At 40.7% G+C, this 26320-nt stretch overlaps 1 protein-coding gene across 2 annotated transcripts; it reads left to right on the top strand.

The window, feature by feature from the left end:
• The first annotated feature begins 10943 nt into the window (after nucleotides 1-10943).
• LOC131880670 (uronyl 2-sulfotransferase-like) lies at nucleotides 10944-16987 on the top strand. 2 transcript variants are annotated; one of them, XM_059227353.1, is made up of 6 exons: nucleotides 10944-11037; nucleotides 14911-15013; nucleotides 15079-15357; nucleotides 15458-15775; nucleotides 16383-16566; nucleotides 16777-16987. In XM_059227353.1, the coding sequence occupies exons 2-6, from the start codon at nucleotides 14912-14914 to the stop codon at nucleotides 16905-16907; spliced, it is 1014 nt and encodes a 337-aa protein (XP_059083336.1). In that variant the 5' UTR covers nucleotides 10944-11037; nucleotide 14911; the 3' UTR covers nucleotides 16908-16987. The 2 variants fall into 2 exon arrangements, with proteins under 2 accessions (XP_059083336.1, XP_059083337.1); XM_059227354.1 differs by lacking the exon at nucleotides 10944-11037 and adding an exon at nucleotides 13355-13423.
• Nucleotides 16988-26320: the final 9333 nt, after the last annotated feature.

Genomic DNA, 26320 nt, shown 5'->3' with positions numbered 1-26320 from the left:
GAAAGTGAGCTGTACAGATATTGAAGTCAGCTCAGATCTATTGAGAATCTTGGAACAATCTCAATGTCAATAGTAGAGCACATCTGATACAATGACAAGTAGGAACAAAAAAGATGTGGGGGGTAATTACTGAAATAAGTGTATTTCAAATCAAAGTTATTCCTGTAGGTTCCTAGATTTCAAAAAATGACCTAAATATGCTTACTTGCTTGCTTTTTGACAAACAAATTTGAAACAAGTAGGCACAAGCTTCCCTTCTTTTTACCTTGAAATTTCAACTGATAAGCTGCTAATCTTTGATTGATTACATTCATATTGTGTAGTTCTCTGAACCTTTGATGCTGCATTGTTGCTTGTAAGTAAATGCAAGTCAGCGACCAAATTTCGGGAAGTTTCAACACTTGTTACCCGTATTTGTGTCTCACTGACGAAATATCATCTTCCCTTTTTCTCTAAACCCAGAGAATGTTTGGTGTAATTAATAAGAATACACTTCCCATACCAAAACAAGCGCAACAGAATGTATTCAGTATCTAGTCATAGTTGTTTTAAAATTTATAACTTGATAGATTTGTTGAGTGACGTCAATTATGAGTAGTATCAAAATGTCTTCAGATGCGAATTGCAATGCAAGTCAGCAAGTTTGGGCGCTCCTGATCAGCCATGTCATTAGTCAAAAAAGTCTTGAAATTCACGTTTCTTCATTCCCAACTCTCCTTAGCAACGTCAACAAAGTCCATATGGATCTGAGGCTCCGTCACCCTGAAAGCCATAGAGATTCTGATCCAGACAGCCACCCTGACATGTTTAGGCAAAAGTTGGCAACCCTGACTTATCGCAATTCTTGGATTGCGTTCAATTGTGTCTTAGAATTCGCTCCACATGACTTTAGATTTCCTTTTGGAATTCAATTGTTAGAGGCAGATTGGCAGATGTCTTACAAAATTGATTGTAGCTTACTTACATTATGGGACTTTCCAAGAGCCAGCTAAAATTGTTCAAAGACTAAGAGGATCATGACAGGATTTTTGTCTATGGACCTCATGCACAAATCTGTTACTTCCATGGGCCTGTCCACATCTGTCAAAGAAATTCAATAAAGGAAAACAACCCTCCAATTGTCTGTAAATAATGGAAGATAGTACCAAGCTTTGTCCAATCCCTAAACATGTTTGTCTGACAGTGGCAAGCCTGATGCTCACTCAGCTCTTTTTCCCGAAGATAAGAACACTTTAACCTAGTCAGAATTGGACTGTGCCGCATCGACTGTACGAAGAGTACGTGATTTTGAAGTACACTTTCGTCGAAGATTCTGACCAAGTCATGTACCAGGTATAAGAATGAAGTTGGGCCTGCTCCTCACGAATACGCAACGGCCTAGGTCTTGAACCACTAGAATATGGATGGGGATGCTAGGGTCGAGAATTGGCATTTGTGAATCAAGTTAATCCATTGGATTTGTTTTTCAAATGGGATGACCCAGAGGTCACCTGAATGAGCTGTTTGTTGTTGAGTTTTGCGTTTTGAGTGGGCATAACTTTTGTTCCAGACATTTGATCACAGGCGGGTTTCTTAGACGTCTTACATCAGAGTTTGGTACCAGTATGAAAATACACTCATCACCAGAATGGTCAGCAGAAGCTCATTCTAGGTAACGTCCAAGCCTTAACTCCAAGGTAAGAGTCGGTAAGAGCGTTTAGAAAACAGGCCTTGGGCTTGAAATACAAGCACAAAAACCGCACGGTCTAAAACTTGTCTCATTTGGAGAAAAACCGCAATGCATTCACTACCTTTCTCAATATCAATTCTAAACTGTTTCATCCTCGTCCATATTCTAGTGGTTCAAGTCTAACTCTAACATGGTTTGCCAAAAACTCATTCACACATGTTCGTTCAGCTCTTCCGTCTCCTTCAAAAGTTCGGACATGATTTTTTGAGGAGACCAATCCAAGATTGCGGGCCCTTCTTAGAGAAGGAACCCAATGGGTCACTTATCAGGAATCATTGGGATTAGTATTCCCATCTGGCTTGATCTTTGGTCACTCGACTTGTCCGGAATATTTATGATTTCCCACTTGGCCGAGCTTCATGAATCCAGCCACGTGAATGGCCTGAGGGGCTGGTTTTGGAGGCAGCCCAAGGGCTCCTCTTTCGTGTTCTTGTTCCAGCAAGTGTCTGTTTCTAGTCGGGAGAAGTCCATCGTCCATTCAGTGAGTAAGTGAGTGCCTAGTAACGGCAATTATTGGCAAAGAAAGCTTGAACAACTCCTCATGGTGATGTGTAACTTCTCCTAGTGTAGAGTAGAGGTCTCCGCGGTCCATAGTCCTCCTCCTCCTCCTCCTCCTCATCCTAATCAATCCTGCCATTGTCTGTCGTTCCCGGGGCGACGACGGGCCATTGAGACAGCCTCGTGGAGTGCTGCTGCCTGGCCATTCCCCGGCCCAGAATTCATTTCGGGCCATGAGTGCGAGGCAGCCTCGGTGAGGCGGATTGCGGTATCCGCTAGGTAGGTGTGTGTGTATATACAGGCTTGAGCTGCTTGAACTGCTTCTGGCTTTGGGGAGTGGACTCGGTGGACGAGGCATTTGCTGTGTGCTGCCCTCGTGTGGCGTGTTCGTGTTCCTGCTCGTCTGCGTACTTGTTCTGGTTGGTTCTCAGCCGGACATGGTCGCCCTATTTCTCTCTGAACTCCTCTCCCCAGTCCACTGAGTCGTTCGTCGTCACCCTCTTCTGTTCTCACTGTGTGTACTTCCATCTACAATTCTACTGCTGTGCTATTAGTCAGTACTCCCCTCCTCGTCGTCCTCCTCCTCGTCCTCCTCCTGCTCGTTGTCCTCCCCGTTCTGGTCTCGTCTCTCACGTACTATTCTCTGGGATCCATGCCGAACAAGCAGCTTCCCTGTTCATTCTCTCCTGAAAATCTTGTTGCCCACGTCGTCGTGCTTCTTTCTCCGTGTCGCTCTGGGGGAATGAGAGTCGCAAAAGATATTCTCGACCACATTGAATTGGTTCATCGAGGCTCTTCCATGATCCAAGCCCAGGCCGAGTGTAAAAAGTGCTGGAAAATGGTGCCCATTGTTGCCCGAAGACCCATGTGACGAGTAAGGAGTGGACTGATATCACTCCACTATGACCTTGGTGAAGAGAAAACGAGTTTGTGTGCCCAAAGGCACGGCTGAAGAGAGTACTTCGAAGGAATGTGCCGTCTGCGGGATCACTTCCGAAACATTTCATTTGAACTATGGTGCCAGTACGTGCTTCAGTTGTCGGGCCTTCTTCCGGAGGGCCATTGAGCGATCTCGCAATCCAAAGTTTGTGTGTAAGAAAGGTGGAACCTGTGAGGTGAATCCGGTCAGTCGGAAGTCGTGTCGCAAGTGCCGGTTCAACAAATGCCTCTCGGCGGGTATGAAGACTGATTTTGTGTTGGATGACTCGCAGAAAAAGATTCGTTTTAGACGCTTATTGCAAAAGCTCGAGGATCAAGGAATTGAGAGCAAAGATATGGTGGTCAAGAAGGCGGGCAAGTCTTCACTGAATCGGGTTCGACTCAAGTATATAAAAAAGCGAAACGAGACCCAAGCTCTCAACGACGTGGAACTTGAGGGTCACACCAACGAGAAGCTGGCCCCGAAAACGGCTGCGGCCACGGTCACCTCGGCCACAATGGCCTTTTCGGTCCCTGCGGCCTCGGCAGCCTCTACGGCCTCTGCGACCGCCATCAGCCGAGATGAACCCACATCCATAGTGGATATTCTCGAGACCAATTCGCCTGATGGCATCCGTCCCTTGTTCCAAGGCTTGAAAAGGTCCCCTAGCACCAACTCAGAGACTTCGATCATTGATCTGGGATCGGAGAGAGGGACGCCCTTGATAACGATCAAGGAGGAGTTCTGGATGAAGCCCGAGCCCGACACTCTTACCACTCTCGAGCCCGAATCGCCGCAGATTCTCGACGAACTCCTGATATTAGACGAAGTGGACCTCAGCACTGCTGCGCTCTTGGGATTTTCACCCAGTTCGGCCATCTCACAGAACTTCAAGTCTTTTCAAGACAATTGGGACAAGATCGTGTCCCGCAATCCAGTCAGTTTCTCCCTAGTGCAATCCGTGCTTAAGTTCCACTCATCCGCGACCATGCACCAGTTCAACCACATTCCCGACTTCAGTAAACGTTTCTTGCACAACTACATGGAATTTCTCCAGAACAGATTGGTTGAATTCTCGGAGATGAATGCTCATTTTAACTTGCTTGGTAGCCGTGATCGGCGTGTTCTTCTCGAGAAAAACGGGCCTCTCTTGGCTGCCATCGCCTTGGGCAATTATTTTGGCCGAATGGACTCGGGAACGCAACAAGTCATGTGGTTCTTCTTGGGTGACTACGCTCCCACCATCGGAGCCCTGGAACTTCAGCTCCAGTCTTTTCTTTTCACTTGCTATTCGTTGCAGCTAAGCCAGAATGATGATCACCTGAGTGAGGCTTTCGATCACATGAAGGCCCTAGGCGCTTACGGCATTCAATTTAATTGGATTGGACCACTCATCAATGTTTTATTGTTCAACACGGATGCCCGGACCTTGAATCTCCTTGAAAACCCGTGTCGGGTGGTTCAATTCCACAACGAGTCGATTGAATTGTTCCAAGAAACCGGATTGAATTCGTTCCAGATTTGTCAACTGCTCAACACGATCAATGACGTCAAGACCTGTTTTCTCGCCAAGATCTACTGGGGCGATATCTTCTCTGATGCGTCCACCTCCACTGAGCTCCACTTGCCCTCCACCAGCCTCGAAGACCTTTGGATCCAAATGGACTGCGCCAAAATTGACTCGATCATCCGCGATGTCAGTTTCGGCGAAGAGTTCATGATGGAGTGTGTCATGTTCAACTTGGATGTACCGCTCTCAAAGACGTTCTTCAAGACCATTTCTCGCTTGTGGGGCTATCGATTCTTATGCATCATGAAGAGCTGCAGCGAGTTCCTCCAATTGACTCTCCTGGAGCAAAATGCTCTGGCTTCGATGGCGGCCGTCCCGGCTTTCGGTCTCATTCAAGCCAAGATCGAGCATCTCAACTCGGGTGATGACCAAATCAAATTTGGTTGCGGCAACAATGACATCAACCTATTCATCGAAAAGTACAAGCATCAAATTGGTCCGGGGAATTGGAAAGCCATGCGGCTTCGTGACATGAACAAGAAGCAGAATTTGTTCGATAATGCGTGTGAGAACCGGATGCTAAATCTGATCAATAGTCTCAAACAACTTGTGATGGATCCAACTATATTCAAAGTTCTGTTGTTATATGTGCTGTTTTCCTCGGCTGACATGATATTTCCGACCGGACATATGGTGCAGAATGTGTGCCAGCGCTATTTGATGTACCTGACTCGATATGTGCGAGAAAATTATGCCAACGGTGAAAAAGTGCTCAGTACTGGGCTGAGCGATATAAAAGTACTGTCCGATGTTATGAAAAATGTTTGTCATATCAAAGTCTAAATAGTTGGAAGGTTTGATTCTACAATCCGGAAAAAAGAGTTGTCCAAAAAATAAAGCATCTATAAGTTTTCCATTCAAATGTCTCATGAAAATATTCTCTTGTAAGTGAGTTTTCTCCAAGTCAAAGGACCATATACAGTACATACAAAGTGTGATTGAAACTGAATATATATTCTATGAAAAAAGACTTGTACAGTTTTACGTAAGATGAAACACTATTCCCGAATTTGATAATTTCTCAAAGTCTACACCAGACGCTTCTACCAAGGGTAAATTGCTGTCTTTTCATATAGATTGGTTAAACAAGAAAATTTTAATCCAACGGAGATTTAAAGCACCATCGTACTCTTCAATTGAAAAAATGTCCTTGCAAAAAGAGCAAGATGCAAATCTAACATTCGGATCTAGCAGTAACTTCACTTTAACTTCACTGAGAAGTCATAAAGAAATCAATTTGTGGACCGACTAGTTCATTGTGGTGAGGAGGGTTCTTAAGCTATAGAGGAATTAATGCGAGATAGAAAGAGTGCCAAAACACTAGGATGTGACTTCGACACTGGTTTAAGTGCCTTATTAAGTTTTGATTCCCAAACACATCGCAAGTCAAGTAAAATGAATAATCTTCTCGTCTTGAACTGCTGGGATTCCAATCCCGGTAGCGGTAAGGAAGTCCGCAACAACAACAAAAAAAAAAGAACTCGCAAAAACATTAGGAAGTTCTTTGATTTCTTTCCCTACTGCACATCTAGTTTAGATAACAAAAATAGAATACTCAAAAAGAATAAATCACATACATTTCTTTTAACTTATTTAATGGGAATTAGGAGTACACTGAGTTTGCTCATCAATTCAAATTAGCAGGCAATATATTCAACCTCACTGAGTTCAATGGGAATGGATGGTCTTGTTTTCATCAGTTTTAGCTCCAAAATTCCTCCGTTTTTCTTGTACTGATTCAATACAGCTCAAAATAGTAGTAAAATCAGTTTAAACCCACTGAAAAAAAAATATTTTATAAATATTGAAAGCACTCTTATCAATAATTTCATAAAGACCAAACAAATAACAGATAATTTTATTGATTCGGGTTCTTTCTAAAGGCTTTGTTGAAACTGAGTAAAAAGTGCGTCTTAAAACCTTATTGATTTTCTTGAAAGCTTTGTTGATTGTTTATGTAGGCGTATGGTTGATAATTCATAAATAGATTTCTATTTTTTCGAAATTTCATGGGTTTCAAGTGATAATTCATAGCATTGTGAGGTTCAGAAGGAAAAAGGACAAAAAATTATAACACATGTGATGTTGAAAACTTATTTCGATTGTCGGGGAATTTGAGTGTTAATACAACCAGGGTAAGAAAACGGCAAAAACGGTACAAAATCGATTCTGAAAGCGACCCCAAAAACTTTCCTGCAAGGTGCAAATATAGTTGAAATATTTTTTTAAATTTAGATTTAGTTAGTGATAATTGTGATCAATGCGGGCTCAAACACAAGAATTACAATTGCAATATAGTTCAAAAGTCTAATTGAATTGGGCTAATCACATGGTTGAAAGGTGAGATTGAGCTGGAACTAGGCAAAAGAAACAAAGTGGATTTTCACTCTTTCTCTCAAAGTACCAAGATGCATTAGCAATAAACTGGCCTCTGGCCTGTTTACGATGCATCAAGTAGGTCTAAACGGAGCAAATTTGCAAAGGTTGCATAGATATATATTTGCCCAGGACACATAGTTAAATGTATCATGTGATTTAAATGAACATTGTTTTCGCTTTTGCTATGAACACTTTGTCGCAATATTGAAGAATCAAGTGAAAACCAAGGGGCAAATGTGATGCTTTGAACCACCGTGATTGAACAACCATTCCTTTAAATCACAAAACGATTCAATTTGCTTCTCTTTAATATTCGTAGGGAATATGTTGGCGTAAATCCTGTAGCACCTTTTAAGTCCGGCTTAGACATATTTTTAGTCAAAATTTCCAAAGTTATCTGTGAATTCAAAGCTGAATGACATGTGCGAGTACATTTTTTTCATCTTGAAATACTGGGGATTGCATTCCCAGTGACGTCAAGGGGCTCCGGAAAAAATTAGAAAATTGCACAAAACCTTTTTAGTCGAATATTTTGCTTCAACCTGCCCAAAGACCCAAAACAAAAGTATGGACAAGTAAATGGTTGCAAATTCTGAAAAGTTGGGCAAAAAGTTGTAACCTATCGTTGAAGCATCTATTTTCCGCTTCACAACTCTTGATTTGTTCCTCTGCTAACCAAGTTCAAGGTTCTTTGGTATTTGTGTTATAGCATGAGTTGTTGCTTTGCCAGTTTAAAGAGGCGAACTTCCAAAGCAGGATGGTAGACTGAATAATGGTTGTGATCATACTGTTCAACAGAGAGCTACCATCTTACTTCAAGGGGACTTAAAAGGTAAATGTGTCGCCACCAACAAATTTGTTTCTCCGGATTCCGTAACTTCGAAAAGAGCCCAAACATGGAGGATGGTTGTTAATAGAAAGTTAAGTAAAATGAAGAAGTTTTTCGTCATGAACTACTACCTAGAGGAATGGATTCCATCTCCCTTAGGTAATAGAGGTAAGGAAGTCCAAAAGTATGAATGCGTAATATTTATGTTTCGCCATTTTGAAGCGCATTTATAGAGGTGGGTTTATATTCAAACGTCTTGAAATTAATGTTTGTTGATTTAAGCAATCTCCAAATTTGACTTCTGCCCGTCAAAGTGTTTCAACAATACAAATTGATGCTATCTGGGTTCGAATTTAGATCAGAATATGTCCCAGTTTGACCTAAATCCTTTTGCAGGATCAACGCCCACATTCCTTGCAAACTTGAGGTAAATTGAAGCAAATTGTACAATGAAGGAGCTCAAGAATGAAGACAGGAAAATATTTCATTGTGTAAACTAAAAAGGGATTCGCGAAGGCTTGAAGGGGCTCTTACAGTGGCCGTGAACTTCTACAGCCGTTATAATTGGATGAATGGAACAAAGCACGTGGACACTTTTCAAATTGCACTGTAACAGATACCGTTCTTACATTCTTTGAACACAGTACAATAGCACCAAGGCTCTTATCATTTCTCAATACGATATATCACTCATTCCTGTATTGCTTTAAGTAAAACATATTTTCACCTGAATGACCTTTTGCAAACCTGCTGTATTAATGAAGTCCAAATAGGCAAAGCATTTTCATGACAGGCTCAAGCATTGCATTGTACATAGTTAGTTTTATGATACCATCTCTGGACCACCCGTATGAAAATCTTACCAACTCTGAAGTGGACAAGCTCATCAATCATTCAATTGTTTTTGAGGACTAATCCTTAATTCTTTATTAAAAAAATAAAATATGGTGACCTACATTATCTACATGTAAATTGCTGAAAAGGGTCAACCCCAAAAGGTTCTTACGTCACACGAGATGGCCTCTACCAAATGCAGGGCTGATTTGCCCGATTTCTCTATATTGGATTATAATCCGTTTGAATTGCTTTTGGCAAATTATGTCAAATTTTTATGTAAAACGATTAACCCAGGTCACACAATGTTATGTTAGAATCTAAAATTGCGTTTATGCTGTGTTACGAGTAGTTTATTTGACAATCTACCATCCCCCTTCTCCTTTTCGTTTGGACTGGGTGACATCGGTCGCCTAATGTCATTGGGGTGAATTGCCTTCAGTTAAGGGTCATAATACTCTCAGTAATGTAATCACGGTGCCCAAATCCATTAATTTAGAAAAATGGAAGAGGGGAGCAAAATGATATTGCATAATGAATAAAGCAAGACCGGGGCTATTAGAAGATAGTAAGCTGGAATTGTGTCACTGTTCATTTTTGGGCTTAATTTATGTTTAAAAAGTTACTATTTTCCAATGGAAGACAGACTTCCTCAAGCTATCCCTATTCAGCTTATTTTTCAGACCCGCCATTTGAAACATCCTCCAAGATGTACTTTCAAGTGGCAAATGAAAAAAGTTGACATGAGTTATTAGCTAGGCATATTGCCTGGAAATGTAACTTGAATCGTAATATTTTGATCACCATGGGTTGACAATGATTTATTCTTTACATCATTTTTGGCTCAGTCACAATTGTGAAAGTGTGAAAATGATCAAATATTGGAAATCCAACCATGAATTGTTTGTATCAGGGAGCACTGGTTGAACTTCAGTCACATGTGTGTGCAAGCAAGTATCACATGGGAATGTAGAATACTTTTAAACTGAAGTCCTTGGTCATAATAGACGGATGGCCGGCAGGAACATTTTTGAACACGAACTTCAAAGAGAAAATCTGACTAGTTGATTGTTGTTCCTCGATCTCCAAGGTCGTCCAGTTATACCGCTTTGGGTACATTGAGGTCAAAAAACGAGCTTTCACAATTGTGACTGAGCCAAAAATGATATAAAGAATAAATCATTTTCAACCCATGGTGATCAAAATATTACGATTCAAGTTACATTTCCAGGCAATATGCCTAGCTAATAACTCATGTCAACTTTTTTCATTTGCCACTTGAAAGTACATCTTGGAGGATGTTTTGAATGGCGGGTCTGAAAAATAAGCTGAATAGGGATAGCTTGAGGAAGTCTGTCTTCCGTTGGAAAATAGTAACTTTTTAAACATAAATTAAGCCCAAAAATGAACAGTGACACAATTCCAGCTTACTATCTTCTAAAAGCCCCGGTCTTGCTTTATTCATTAAGAAATAACATTTTGCTCCCCTCTTCCATTTTTCTAAATTAATGGATTTGGGCACCGTGTAATAATACATTTGAGCTTTGCCCTTTACTAGGCTACTGGAATCTTGATCATTCTTAAGACAGTCAGCAGGTCTGACAACCGGGGGGGGACAGCACAAAATATCACAGAGGGTATTTGGTTGGAATGACTAGAGAATTGCGACAATTGACTATGTGAACATGAACATTATAAATAAATGATGTATACTAATTGACTAGAGTCGATTGATTTGGACTAGGAGGATTGACTAGATGTTATTGGTTTGACTACGATCCATCCTCCATCCGGATCACCACGTCCACCGGTCCTCCCCAACCATCCAGGCATTGATGTCTCCCCCAGCACCTCGGACACCCCACGGTCGACCTGGCCCAGTCACCGCTGCATCCACGGACCTTCCGCTGCACCCACGGGCGGGGGTCACTGCAACCACGGGCCTTCCGCATGCATCACGTCTCTTCTGGGCCCAAGCTCCGCATTGGCGTCCTCAGTCGTCTGGGGAAGGTTCTTCCGCTTGGAGGCGGCTACTACCGGCTGTGCCATATATGATTACCGGATGGTGGCTGTTGGTTAGATATTTATTGTTCTGTTGTGGAGGTATTTATAATAAGGGAAAATGTCTATGGCGAGTACGATGGTGGGAGCATGAGCGATGGTAAATGTAAATTGATATCGGTGACTAGAATATAACAACACAGACCACATCAACATTGGGAAGACACCGACGTTACTACAATATTGGTTGTAAATCGTGTTTTAAAAATTAAGCAAGGGTAAGCAATGGCAAGAATAGAGAATGGACGTCTTTGATTTTGTTTCCACGTAGGTATTTGATCATTGGACACTATTCATCCTTTTATTTAAAATCAACTGAACCCTCTCTGGTTTAGATCGCAGGGAACTTGATGTCTCATAGTTAGGGACGGGCAAATTGTGTAAAAAGATTTTTTGTCAGTAAAGACCAGTTTATTACACATTTGCACTTTTCAACTTTATTTTCACCGTTTCACTTTTATTTTGCACGTGTTTGCATATATGGTCGAAAAATGCTGTTTTGGTTGAAATCAGAGCTTTCTTGGCGTTAGAATTGATTTCCAAGTTTGAAATCAGAATCTGTCGGCAAAACATAGACATGAAAAGCTGAATTTTGAATTGTTGACATCAATTATTAGATTCTGCGGGCCAAACATACTTCACCCCATTATTATCATGACCAGCACATCATGGTTGAGAAACAAGTGAAAACAGAAAAGAAAAGAGACATATTTCAAGTCCAAATAGACACGCAAATCAGGGGCTTTTGAATAAACTGCCCCATAACGCACCTTAGCTGCTTTCCTTACTTCCTCTTGGCAAACTAACTTCTCAAAACATTCCAATTTTTCTTCAGTTAGATCAATGGTGTACTGCTGAAAAAAAACCAAAAAATAAGCAAAGGAAAGCATTCCTTGATATCATAAGAAAATATGGTCCCAAAAATTGAGGCAACACTCGTTTTTTTCTTTCATTTGCACCTTTTCTTGCACCATTACGCTTATTTTTGCATTTGCTCAGTTTTGTCTCTAAAAGGCTTTGCTGTTTTGCACATTTTGCCCGACCCTACTCATTGCTACCCTAGTTAATCCCAAAATGATCTCATAGGGTTTTTTGGTTTGTTTTTTCACGGGCTTTTCTAACCGCTACAGGGAATGTAATCCCCAGTACTATTAAAATGAAAGGTTATAATTCGTCTATTTATTACCTTTCAAACTTTATATAATATAAGGTCTACCTAAGTACCAACGAGTTCAAGTTGGCAGACCCAGCTAGTTCTTGGATGTAGGGTTGATCTGGAATGCCATCTAGAAATTTGTCCAACTCTGACTTGAAAGATGCTACTGGATCAACAAGGCCCACGTATTCGCCACGAGTATTAGAGGGAAGTAAATTAAACAATGAAGGAGCCCGGGAAAGATGTGGACCAGAGAAGTGGACTTCATTATTCGAACTAGCCTGGATTCTCAAGGGCTTGAAGGTGCTCTCAAAACGCACATTAAGCCTCTACGGTCGCTACAAATGACCCTAAATCCCGGTTTGGGACAAAGCTCATGGATGCTTTTGAAGACGTTTAATATTGGATACCTTTCGTACCTTCTCTGAACACGGTACAGTCTCAACTTTTTAGTGTCTCCCAATACGAGAGCTCTCTCATATCCTCAATGATCCTAATGAAACATCTTTGGACTTGTTCGACCTTTTACAAACCTTTTGAACTCCTTAGAGCTATCACTTATTTTTGCATTTGCACAGTTTTGTCTCTAAAAGGCTTTGCTGTTTTGCACATTTTGCCCGACCCTACTCATTGCTGCCCTAGTTAATCCCTTTTACAAACCTTTTGAACTCCTTAGAGCAATTGGTACCAGAACTTAAAAAAGTACTTTATTTTGGCTCTATATTGGTACATTGAAACAGGAAAGGAAGGTGACGTCATCTCAAGTTTGGAGAGGTCATTCATACTTTGGAGGCCTTAAAATTCTTTGTTAAAGGACTGAATTAGGTTCCAGTTATTTTGCCGAGCACAGGAATGGTTCATGTTTCATTGCATTTTCCAATTTTTAGTCACATTTTTACTCTTCAACATGCATAAAATACCCTTTTTTTGACTTATGTTCAATATTTTAAAAATTCTACTTTTACAAAAAACTGTTCGAAAACTTAGAAACGTTTTTTGCCTAATATTGAAACCTGTATCTTGGTTTTTAGTACTGATGGGGATCAAATTAATGATCACGGGAGGTTGCGATCAGGGTTCCGAATTTACATTTTCAATGACCTGTGACACTACTGGTGAAATCTTTGACACCCGATAGTCAGCCTCAAAAAGTAACCCTGAATTTTGTCCCGTCAAACCAGGGTTCCTTTATTGCTCAAAGCTAAGTTATTGCGTTGCGATGCAATAGGTGAGTGCTTTCACTTTTCACATTTTCTGGCAACCTTGAGTTTGAAACTTGATTTGATCCCATCACTAGTTTTTAGTGCTTCTTCTGTTTTGAAAAGTGCGCCAGTGACCTCCCAAAATTTGTGCTGATATCATCATGCAGCTGCTACTTCAATGTCATGCATGTTTGCATGCATAATATGGAGAAAAGTAACAGGGTCAATTTGACACAGAGTATACAGGTAACTAGTTACAGCGAGATGATCCTTCAGTAAATGCATGTAGCACCATATAGCTCTCTTAGAGTCAGGTGTTCTCAAAAACAATATTCATTCAGTGGCATCAAACTATCAACGAGGTTACATTAAGATCACTTGCACATGCTGAACAGGCATTGTTCATTGACCTTTAAGGCTTTAAAGGTCATTAGATCAAAGGAGTAATTCTACCAAACCATCTTCTAATAACTGCTGCAAGTTAGAAACAGAAATCAACTCACAAAACAGATAAAGCACATTCTTGCAGTCAAAAAAGCAAGCAAATTTTCATACCAAATGATGACCATATTGAAATAATTGAATAATATTCCTTTATTTTTTAAAATTATACTTCTGAGCGCACTAGTTTTTCAATGAATTTGTTAGAGCTAAGTATCTGCAAACAGGAAGTGGGTTTTGCTTCTGAAGTACTCATTTTTATTGATTATTTAGCTTTTTTGGCGCTTAGGCATGGTTTGGTTGGTGCACTTTACTATGTCAGTTTCTGGCGTTAATTAACAAACAGGCAAACTTTTTGTCTAATTGCTTAAAAAGAGACCACTACTTTCCAAGGAGAAGACAAGCTAGCATATTCATTCAGAGCTCTGAGGGACAATTTATTATTGAAAAGCTTTTATTACTGCTTTTTGGTGTTGGAATGAAGAATTACAATGATTATGCTACAGATCAAACATTTTCATTCATTAGCAGGATTTTCTTGTCATAGGGCACTAATAAAACGAATATCAAGTGGGCTGAATGGTGAGCTGAAAAGTCAACTTTGGGGTCAATCAGAAAGTTTAACATGGTACGGCAACATTGTATTCAGAGAAAAGAAAATGATACTCAAAATGGAGCAACTGTCACAAAAGATGATGCAGAGGTTGAGGCATTTATATCAGTTCCTTTGTTTCTCAATAAACAAATGCTGTAACTACGGCCCTAGGTGGTGTTTTCAAACCTAATTTCTGGGTTACCTCAAAAGGATCATGGGTTGTTATTGTTCTCATTTTTCCAATGCCATCAAACACTGACTTAAATACTTTGACTGCCAATTGTAAAATTGGTAGGAACTCATCAGAAATGACTATATTGAATTTAAGTAGAAGTTTGGTTTTTGTTTACCAGAGAACAGAACAAGGTTGTTTTTATGATTGGTGTTTCAACAGTTTACAATAACAAACTAATGTACCTGAAGCGAATGCAAGTTTTCAATAATTAAAGTTTACAGAATACACATTATGTTGAAAAGATAAATACTGTTGCACAACGGAAATTTGTCACTTTGCATGATTTGTCACTATTCTTTCTTTTAGGTGGGTCCAGCTTGTAAAGAATTTGAGGATCCAATTGGCTCATGTCTATTGCAAAATAGCCTCAAATTTTGCTCTTGTGCAAATTAGCTTCTGATTAGACTGAGGAAGGAAAAAGACACCACAACTTCATAGAAAACTACCTCCGAACTATTTCAGAATGAGGCGGCCATGGCTGAGACTAGTCTTTGTCCCAATCAGCGGCTTCTTGATTTTTCTCTTTGCCTGGAACTATACCAAACTTCCAGAGCATCAAATATCAGTAAGCTATCTATCCTTTTCATTGCATTCTTTGTCTCATCAAAAAGGGATTTTATCTAAATACAGAGGGATCATGGTATAGTTATGGATCCTTACATCAATGTTCCTGATATTGGAAGCATATCTTTACCCCTGAGAACAATGCGTGAGCTTGATCGAAAGGGCCTGGAAGCTCGTTCAATCCAATCTGAGTTCAAACGCAATCCAAACCACTTGGTATTTGCTCGAGTTCCAAAAACGGGTTCATCAACTATAGCCTTTTTAATGGAAGAAATATTTCGACGCACTAACGTAAATATCATGAGCAATCCGAGATTTCGGTGGATCTCAACGCAGAAAGATCAGGTAATTTTCAAAATATAGCTCAAATTTTTGAGAGTTGCATGATGAAGATGAATTGAGCCAATGGGTCGTATTCTCAAAATGGTTAAATATCTATTTGTAGGAGTTTTTCGTCAAGGGCTATTTTTCTCGCCCAAATGAAAAGGAAGCATTTTTGGCGCACATCCGGTTCATTGACTTCCGAGCATTCAATGGAACACCACCAATTTGGATATCCCAAGTCCGTGATCCATTGGAAAGGTTTATTTCTCGGTACAATTATGTGCGAAGACGAGAACGGCCAGATTATCAAACTTTATTGAAGAAACGAGGAGTTTTGGAAGCTGAGAAATGGCGTAATATGAGTCTGGATTATTGTGTTAGCCAAGGCTTACCTGAATGTTATCTGAAACCTGGACAAGAATACGAGCCTTCCCCTATTGTGAGTGACGTAAAAGGATTTCAGGATAAGATATTACAAGGATGCCTCGCCACCAATAGACTAAAATTTAAAATGAATATGAGCTAACAAAGATTCACACATATATTAACCTGAGAGGAAATGTATTCAACCATTTGGAAAAAATTGAAAAATTTTCACACTGGCTGGCTCTGGCCAAATGTTCAGTCGTCTTAGAGTGATATTCAAAAGCTCAAATATCTTTACAAGCTCAAGTGCTGAAATAATCTTAAGAGTCGGGCAAAAGTCGGACTCGTACTAGTCCTTTGATTTTTGACTTTTGGCCAGCCTCGCCTAGTTCGGACTAAAGTCCGGCAAAATACTCGAGTCCGACAGAGAACTTGAGTTTTTTACTACAGCCAGTTTAAGGCAAAAAGTTACGTTCAAATCATTTTGCCAAGTCAATCAGCGTGACCAAATCTAGGCCCAAACCTAGCTTATGGAACTCAGGAGAGGCCTTCAAAGTCAATTTGTAGTGACTAAATAAATATCCCAGCAATTACTTGTAACACAGAGAGGGTCATTAGGACAACTTAAAGCCTTCCCTTTCATCATCTGGAGTTAAAGTTCCTTCATTAACTCCATGCAGACTTATTTATGTGGCTATGATCCCGAATGTTCCCGTCACGGATCTCGGTGGGCTTTGGAAAAAGCTAAAGCAAATGTTTTGGAGCACTTCTCGATGGTGTGTGTCTTAGAGGATATTCAACAAAGCCTGAAGATTATGGAAAGGAACGTTCCCCAATTATTACGAGACATATCGAAACAGACAGGTTGGTGATTTGACTGACTTCGTGAAGTTTGATGTCGATTTTGTGATTAGATCACTCATACAAATTTTAACAGATTTACATTTCATATAGCTAATCGTGGCTGATTTTGAGATACTTCAAAAATGCTAAAAAGCAATGCACACAGAAAATCGCCAAACTTCATTGTCGTTGATAATAGTTATCTAACTGCCGTTCTCCTTTTGATTTCAGTTCCACAGAAAAACAAAACTCCCAGGCCAACTCAAATCAATGAAACAACGACAGAGATTCTAAAAAGCAATCTAGCTTTGGAATATGACTTATATGAGTTCGTGAAAGCGACATTTTTTTCGAGGAATTAAACATTTCTATATTTTTTCTTACGAAACTGTAAATATCCTTTTTATAATATTCATTGCCCCGCTTCAAAAGCTTAGTATTACGGCCAGTCTCTCTTCTTATGCCGACAATGCAAAGTTAGTTTCTGGTAGGAATGGCCAAGATTCCACTTGCCTTGCAAAGGACCTAGAAATAATCTACTCTTGGGTTGCTGAGAGTAATATGGCCCTGAACGGGTTGAAATTCCGCTCAATGACATTTGGGTCAACTCCTTTCAATACTCCACTCGTAGATAATGGAGGTAAAGATATTGAGCAGGACTCATCTATGAAAGATTTAGGTGTATTCCTCCAAGATAATGGAAAGTTCGATGAGCATATCCAGTTGAACGTGGGCAAAGCTTTTCAAATGTGTGGTTGGATATATCGCACGCTAAAGTCCAAAGATAGCATCACGATGCTAACTCTGTACAAGCCGATTGTTCAACCACATCTTGTATATGCTTCACCCATTTGGGCTCCAATCGGGACGCCGTCAGAAAAGCCGAAATTTGTGAATAACAAGAAATGTCTTCCTACTCAGTCAAATTCTTAAAATACTTTCAGCTTCAAACTTTGAGATTAAGCGTACAGGTGGTTCAGGTAACCATAACCCTGCGCAGGTTTTCTTCAACACTTCACGCATTTTAACTGTTGAATTTTGAAGATCGGGAATGAAAGTCCCAAGTTGATTCGCAAGTCCTAGGAAAGATCTCAGATCTGTCACGCATTTTAGTGTGGGGAAGCAGCTCATCGCACTCAACGTCTTTGGATCGGACTTCATTCCGTTTGCAGACACAACGAAACCCGCAAATTTGACCTCCTGTCCAATCTCGAACTTCGTTGTTGATGGATATCTTAATGCCATTCCTCCGGCATTTCACGATGACAATTGCGAGTCGTCTGTTAAGCAGTTCAGGGAAAGTTGTGGCTTGTACACAAATGTCATCAACAATTTTAGCTATCCTTTTTTTTTGTTTCAGCTCCTCGGGCGCCAAATCAGCACGGAGTCTAAAACCATCACCGCTTCCCTTCCAACCCATAGGAGTGGCGGTAAAAAAAATGGCGGTATTTCCCATCCGGTAGTAAGAAAGCGCAAAGGTATGAAGACTCTTCGTCCAGCGGAATCTGGATATATCCGTGCACGGCATCTAATGTCATCAACAATTTGACTATCCATTTTTTTGTTTCAGCTCCTCTTGCGCCAAATCAGTAAGGAGACTAAAAATATCACCGCTTCCCTTCCAACCCATAGGAGTGGCGGTAAAAAAATGGCGGTATTTCCCATCCGGTAGTAAGAAAGCGCAAAGGTATGAAGACTCTTCGTCCAGCGGAATCTGGAAATATCCGTGCACGGCATCTAATTTAGCGAACCATTTACTCTCCGGTAGGATCTGGCGCATGAGGTCAGGCACAGAGGAAAATGGATGAACGTGTCGTTTTGTCGCCTGATTGAGCTTCCTATAGTCGATTACATGTCTAACCTTGTCGTTTGCTTTTGGAACAAAATGGGCAGGTGCGCACCACTCCGTGGGTTCAGTGCACCGCGTCATCATTCTTGCGTGAATCATCTCCTGAAAAAGGTCGGAAGCAGGGCCCTCATAATTTATTGGGATAGAGCGTGGGGTGGTAACGTGATAGGGCTTGAAATCTTTATTTTCATCCAATTCGATTTTCATGGGTCCTCCACTCATGGCTCCGACCGTGTCCCCGAGATACCATCACATCTGTCGAGTCAAGAAGGAGGCTACGAATCCAATCGAGATCCTCAGGTACCATTCCTTCAATTCTTTCAAACACTTTTCCAATTTCCTTAACCTGGTCTGGGTTTAGACCATTTTAGACGTTGTCCTTCGGGCAATCCGTTTCGTGGACTGACGCGATGGTGGTCTCACAATGGTGAATAGACGGGATATCCCAAGGTAAGATGTGCAAGGCCATCAAGTCCCTTTTCCCCGCTAACGGTAGTGTAATGTCGGGAGAGACAACTGCAGAGACCGTGGCAATTGGTCCTTCCGCAATTCAACACTTGAAGTCAAATCTGCCCCAGTTTGTTAGAGGTGTGTCGTTGGTTGCGCTCAACGTTGTGTGTGAAGTAGTAAGGGTAGTATTCTTCGGGCATGCGGATGGCGGCAGTCCGGTCCGTGAAGCACCTGAGTCAGGTAAAGCCTCGATTGCGAACTTGTTACCCTCTTGGTCAAATCTAATCAATTTGATTGTGTCCATTTTAGACAAGGAACATGGGTGAACAGTGTTTAATCTTGCCATTGATGGTGAACGACTGGTTTCGCCATCATATCGTACTCCAGGTGAACCTCGGCGTCCTCTCTCCCTTGGGCGTCCACGGTTAACAGAGTTACTCGATGGGCTGCGTTGGCGACACAATTGTTTAATATGTCCGACCTTATCGCACGCGTAGTAAGGTCGGTCACGGAACGGACATGCTTCGCGTTGGTGTGGTTGGCCACATCCTTCGCAGTTTGCAGCCATTGTTGCTAAAATGTTTGCGGCTGAAAGGGGCGTGTGGGTGCGTATTGTTATTGTTGAAGTGAGTGTCCCAACATCCTTTAGTATGCCCTCGTGTTATGCTACCTTTTCGAGCAAATCGTTCATTTCTGGGTCTTTTAATTCTCGTAGTTTGGAAACGAGTATTTTCTCATCACGGCAGCCTGTCATTGTCAGAAAAAACATCAGTTGGGCCGCGGTGATGGAGGAAAGTTCCGGCTCAAGAGCTCTTCTCTTCAAATCGGCCACGAAATCTTTGAACGGTCGTTGGTTTTTCTTCATACGGAACAGTGTTAGACGACGTGTAAAAAGAGGCTTTAGGTCGAGGAAATGCTTCTCCAGTACGATGTAACATGCGTTGACGGAGGCGGCCTTACCAATCTCGTCCTCAATAACGACGCAGAGATCGCTGGTGAGGAAATTTTCAAAAAGTGATTTTTGGCCTTCAAGGCTAAATACCTCGGTGTGAGATGCCTGATAATAAGCTCGAAATTTTTCAGACCAGATTCTCATTTCAAGGGGCTCAGATTCTGAGGACAACATGAACAAGCGGTTTTATATCTGACACTGGTTTAAAGTGATGTCTGTCTTCCGAGCGAGTCTGTGTGGTCGAAGAGGGAGATGTAGAGGAAGAAGAAACGGAGGCCCTCTCATGTGCCATCAAAAGCTCTGCGACTTCGGTGATTTTGGCGGAGTATTCGTCTGTAGCTTTGACCTTGTCCCTGCGGATGGCCTTTTCTTCAGCCTCCAGTGTCTGGTCTGCTGCGATATTATCGTAAATGTCCATCATCTCGTCCAATTTTGTTTCCACCTCGCTCAAGAGACGCCACAAGCGGCTGACCTCCGCTCCGGGCTTGTCCAAGTCGCGAATAAGATTTAATTTCTTCGTGATCTCTGCTTTTCGATTGTTCGCTTGCTCTTTCAAACCCATTTTGAACTCTGACCGTCGGACGTGACGAAGTGCAACAACGGTGAGTTCGACGAGCTTGCTTGTTCAAAGGGTTGTAAAGGGGTTGGTGAACGTAAACGTGAAGTAAAGTGGGGCGTGGTTCGGAGGCTAACACTGCGCCATGTAACGCGGGCGTGATATTGGATCATGAGCAACGAGAAGTAGTATATTTTGTTTTCCTAGTTTCAGCTATCGCTTTTCACAGAAATCCATGAGGAGAAGGGAAACCCGAGTGAAGTCATAGAATACCACACCACCTTAAGTGCATTTTAATGTCCAAGTTGTTTAATCTCGAAGCAATTTCATAAAAGGATCTGGAAACATGACCAGGAAAGTCTTCGAAAAAGGGCTAAAATAATAGTAATAGCATGCTATTGCACAGAAATAAAGAAATTTGAAGAGGTACTCCAAATTTTCCAAATTCTGGTCTGACTTGTGAATCCTCTTTTTGGTATTTCAAGTTTCTAATTTTATACAGCCATTGCGTTTTATGAGAATGCGAAAATGATTCAGACTCGATACCAGCCGCCCACATGGTGATTCGATCTAGTCATCTTTCATAACTCTGGCTTCCCTCTTTCATCCCAATTTTGGGTGATATGCAAGACCGAAACATTTATAAAAATGCAATCAAAAATACAATGTAAAGTACTTCATATTCGATCACCATTGGCATGGGAGGACAACACGACGTTATACATAATCACTCGCAAGGTCTAGTTTACTTTTTCTGCTTAGTGGGGACCTCATTGTGGCTTTGTCAAGATTCGCTCCTACTGATTTGATAGTAGAAACTGCTACAAGGGAAATTGACTTTATTCCTGCCCATCCTGTAACCCTAAAAAAATCGGGCATAACTATGCCTTTAATGATTCTAGGACTAGATTAGACAGGTTAAATTTTGTTTGAGCTTGGAAGATTACAAAGTAAAATAATGTTTAAACCACATTGTATTCATCTAACCTACCACATTTTGATTATTTCAATCAAACATTTGACATTTCCCTCTAAGAATGAATCAAGAATCAAATTGAAACTAGAAATAGATCTATACTAAACCAGCCTTAGTGAGGTTTCCTTCACCTAATATCAGTTATCATTTCAGAACAGAATCTAAATGGAACATTTGTCTCAACCTATCTTCTCTGTATCATAGTTGTTCTTAGAGAACGCCACCCCCTTTAGAAGCCTAATGGCGCCACATGCATTTATTGCGGGATCCTCGCGCAATCTTCCAACAAACTAGCCAATTGTAATCTCTGCGTCAGTCAGATGTAACCCTGTTAATTCTATCCATGGTATTTATACCCATGAAAGTTAATCAGAGCCATTTTCAACCCTTTGGCTCAAATTCAACCTTACTTTATGACTTGTCAGGGTAACTTTGGAACTCCAAAGCACCTACGAATTGGAGTTGACAGAGCTGGTCATCCGTTAGATAAAGGGTTGAGCTGGAATCATGGTCAGAAACATGATTAAAAACTTGTTCAAGTCTGACTTACAAGATGCTCTCGAATCAACGACTACATATTTTCTAAGATAACTCGCGGGAAAAATATTAAACAATGAAGATGTTCATAGTTGTAGCTAATCTGGATTCTAGAGGGTTCGTAGTTGCTTTCAAAAGCATCATAGGCCACTCCAGTCACAGTAAAGGACTCAAAAACCTGGGTTGGGACAAAGCATTGGAAGACATTACTACTGAGCTTCTAAAGTGGAAAAATGAATGTGATGAAATGGAGAAGACCTGTAATAGAGCTCAGTAGGACACCTGACTCGACTTTATGTACGTTTATCACTAAGGGATTCCTCCACCGTAACCAATTGCTTCCTACCATATATGAAGCTTTTTAATCAAATCAGCACCTTGCCTTGGATGCCTATCTCATAGAGCCTCTAATGCAAAACTTCATGATCTACCTTGTCCAAGGCCTTGTGATTCGTGACCTTGTAATGTGTCAATGACTTGTAGAATAAGCTTTCTCTACTGGATCACCGTGCTAAAATGAGGTTGGAACCTGTAATGACTAAAAGGAAGGACTTCAAGCATTCATTAGACTCCTTTGCAATGTTTGAAGTAAGAGAAAGGGGACTTTGATTATTGGGGTGCTACTTATCTCACACTTCAAATCAATTTGAAGACCAAGAGCAAGAGTAAAATAGGAGCCAGAATCTCAAAAGCATCTAGGTTCAAGAATTTGCCCAAGTCTGATTTCAAAGCCCAAAACAGATCACAACCAACGTATGATTTTTTTATTGATGAGTAGTAGAGGGAGCAATGTATGAAAAATATTTTTGTTCTCAAGTTTAGAAGAGTCGGTGGTGCATCAAAATCGGATTTGCAAATGTTATGTATTCACCATCCAACGCATACTGTCTTGAATGAATATGTAATGTCTTCAAAATTCGTATATTGCTTATTGTTCCACCAAATATTTTACGTCTGTGATATTCCACCAATTTCACATGCTTGATTCTTAAAGTAATGATTGAAAAGGAAAACACTTTGTTGCTTCAAAACCATTGAGCATCCTAGGTCAATATTTGATTAGAATAAAAAAAATGTTCGTAATTTTGTCCGTTATGGATTTGAAAGGTCAACTTGAAGAGCACGTGGTGTATTTATTGTGTCAAAATGCTTAAACTTTGTTTTTGAGAGGTCAAAGTCTTGATACAGTGTGACATCTTATGACGCAAGTGCTATCATAAGTATATGTTAGTTACATCCAGACAGGGACTTCAACAGATATGGACTGCGAACGGAAGCAAGAATATCTTATCTCCTAAACCGTTCACTTTATTCCAAATGAGCATTCGATACGACCACAAGATCTTGTAGAATATATGAGCTTGGTTAAATTTGAGCCCAAAACAATGCATAGGTAACTCAGGAGAGATGTCCAACCTTATGTAGTAAACATTACCATTACATAGAATTCAAATTTTCGGTCTACTCTTGGTCATCTACAAAAGCTTTTGGCAACATAACTCCTGAAAAATCCCTGAAACTTCTTGGACTAAGAATTCATGACAAATTAAATTGAAACGACCATATCAAACAACTAGGCATCTCAGTCCGGCAACAAATGTTTACTTTTTTTAATGGCCAGCAAAAATCCGACATCTTTTGTACAATGCCCTGACACGGAGTAAACTAGAGTACGGTATGGGGAGGTTTAGGCAAGCTCTGGCAGTTTCGTTTGTTTACTGGTACCAGTGTCAGTGATGCAAGTTTGAGGCTTCAAACACGTTTTCTTTTCGAGAAGCTGACCCTTCTTTCACATTGCTATATGAGGAAAGATCAGCTGCGTTAAAACCCATTTGAAACGCCAATTTTCCATCGCTGGCATTGGCAAGCAAGTTTGTTTGCTGGTACCAGTGCTTGCCTAATGTCCGAATAGAATACATCGGCCACTCACCCGCTCTCAAAAGCCTTGAGAGCGTTCAGAAAAGTGCAGTCCGATGGATCGTATGAGTAAGGCGCTCGGCCCATTCTAGTGATATTTTTAGAAGGCTGAATATTCTTAATGCAGATACAAGATATTGTAATTATCAACCAACTACGATTCATGTTCTCTAGCTTTCGAGAGATGCACCCTAACATAGTTAATCAAATCAAATACAAAGTCAGGAGAGGGGAAGTTTTCGTTTTCGATCTGCCATTCCTCAAACTGGCGTGGCAGCGACACTTGCCAAACTTCATGCTTGCTAAAACTTGGAATGAATATAACTTAAACGTAAAGAACCTTCATAACCAATGACTCGACAAAACAATGGACTGATAACCTGTCGAAGGCAATCACCTCAAGATATGCAACTATGTGCAACAAATTACATTGCTTTTCATGTGGACGTCATGCGAGCTAATCCTTAAACATCGAATCGACCGATAGCTATGTCGTTAGGTTGCAACTGGACAACTGCCATCGAATTTTCTCACCAGCCTGAACGGTGACGAGGGAGTAGGTCACGAGGCTCAGCTTTATTCAGGATCCCCTTGAAAACCAGCCTTACGGCTTAAGGGAGTCCCGGGACTCGATATACTCGTTTTACTAACTTCACCCATTAATCGAGCCCAAGATACATACATATAATCTTGAAACAAACCACTTTACATGAAAACAATATAAAACTGACTTCCCTTGAATTGAAAAGATCTACAGGGTGGCTGGAAAAAACGGTCCCACAGAAAATAACCATTGTTAGGTACATTCTCCTTTCAATTTATTCAAAAGGCAATTTGATGCCAAACATTAGAGTGTTTATAATAACATATAAGAAAATTCATTCAAAAACTGATCCTTTTGGCCTTATTACTTTGGATAATCTGTCACAGACTGATGCGCAGTTGGCACGAACGACATCCTCCGGGATTTTGCTCCAAGCTTGATCAATTGCCATCACAAGGTCATCTTTATATCTTTTTGCACGAGCATTGGCATCCTTCTCGACCATTCCCTACATGGCAAAGTACAGGGGATTCAGATCTGATGAAGAAGGAGGCCACATTTCCTTGGTCCAAAAGTATGGAAAAGTTTCTTTGCAGAAAAATTGAGCTCTGTTGGCTCCATGGGTAGGTGCAGAATCTTGCGTAAAGCAAACCTCTTGGTAAGGGAATGTTGATTGTAGCCAGGGGATCACCTCATTCTTCAGAGAGTTCATATATACGTGCTGATTAATTTTGACGCCGTCTCGAATCCGAAAAATCGGCGATTTTTTTTGCCCAATCCTGGACGCCGGGATGCACCAACATTCTCTTTAATGCGTTTCTTGCACCTCCAGATGAACTTTCGGTTCACACCGAGTTGTTTGATTATGTCATTTTCAGACAGTTTGCCCTTTAAAAGCAATAGCATGCTTAACTGTGGCATCCATCGTAGCCCATGGACTTTTCTAAGAGGCATTTTTTTTACTTTGGTTTGTAAGAAAGCCCAAGGAATTTAAATACATTTTGGGATGGATTGGTTTATGCAGATCAAAGTTATACACCTTCAAAAGCTTGGGACCATTTTTTGTAGCCACCCTGTACGTTTCTTAATTTATTATTTCAATTCGAAAAACGGCTCAGAGTCGTTATGACCAAGAGCGGGCCGATTTGGCGGGAAGCTCGTTCGTAGTCCATATTTCTATAAGTTCTTCGTGATTCAGGGTATCCGGTCCACTGAAAGTCTAATAAGAAGGACTCAAATGGTTCTATGCACAACGGTAAAAGCATTGAAGATTGTATTGTTGATGCACGTCTTTTTTAATTTGCCAATATTGTGTACTAATTTTGATGGCAACACAATTTCATTGTCTTTGACCCAAACGCTATTTTTTGCTTCTTGAGGGGGGAAAACAATGCGGCCAATTTCCATCCAAAGAGAGAGCTTTAACATTATAGGTTTATATTTCATAAGTGAGACCATTTACCTGAAAGATGGAAGGTCTATTACAAAAAGTGCTATCGTGGCATCGATGAAGAACATTTCTCGCGATATAGCCTAAATTTAGCTTCAAAACTCTTCCTTGGGGTTAGTGTTTGAAAATTACCTGGTTTAGAGATATGTCACTAAGGGTGCGAGTAGATTTTCATACTGGGCAATGTCAAAACATGACTCGAAAGTAAGAGCTTTTCAAAAAGCAGATCACATCTCACAATTTATGTATACATAGATCTTCTCGTCAAAAACTGTTTTCCTCCAAACTCGATTTTCCTTTCAAGGCAACATTCAATGGTTCCACATGCTCATGAAAGAAAAGAGCGACAATAGCGCAAAAAAAAACCAAATAGATTGTCTCATTCATAAACATAACAATATAATTTCAATTACCAGTTCTTTCTCAACAGTTGGTGTTTTTGGTTAGTTGGTTGTGGCCAGCTGACGCCTTGAATGGCGGGCGTGCTTTTCTTACTCCTCCGACTTGAATATTAGTTTTCAGTGGTTTTAAGTTGATGTCATAG

The sequence above is a fragment of the Tigriopus californicus genome, chromosome 5, assembly GCF_007210705.1.
Source record: "Tigriopus californicus strain San Diego chromosome 5, Tcal_SD_v2.1, whole genome shotgun sequence".
NCBI lineage: Eukaryota > Metazoa > Arthropoda > Copepoda > Harpacticoida > Harpacticidae > Tigriopus > Tigriopus californicus.
This window is presented reverse-complemented; position numbering and strand designations above follow the sequence as displayed.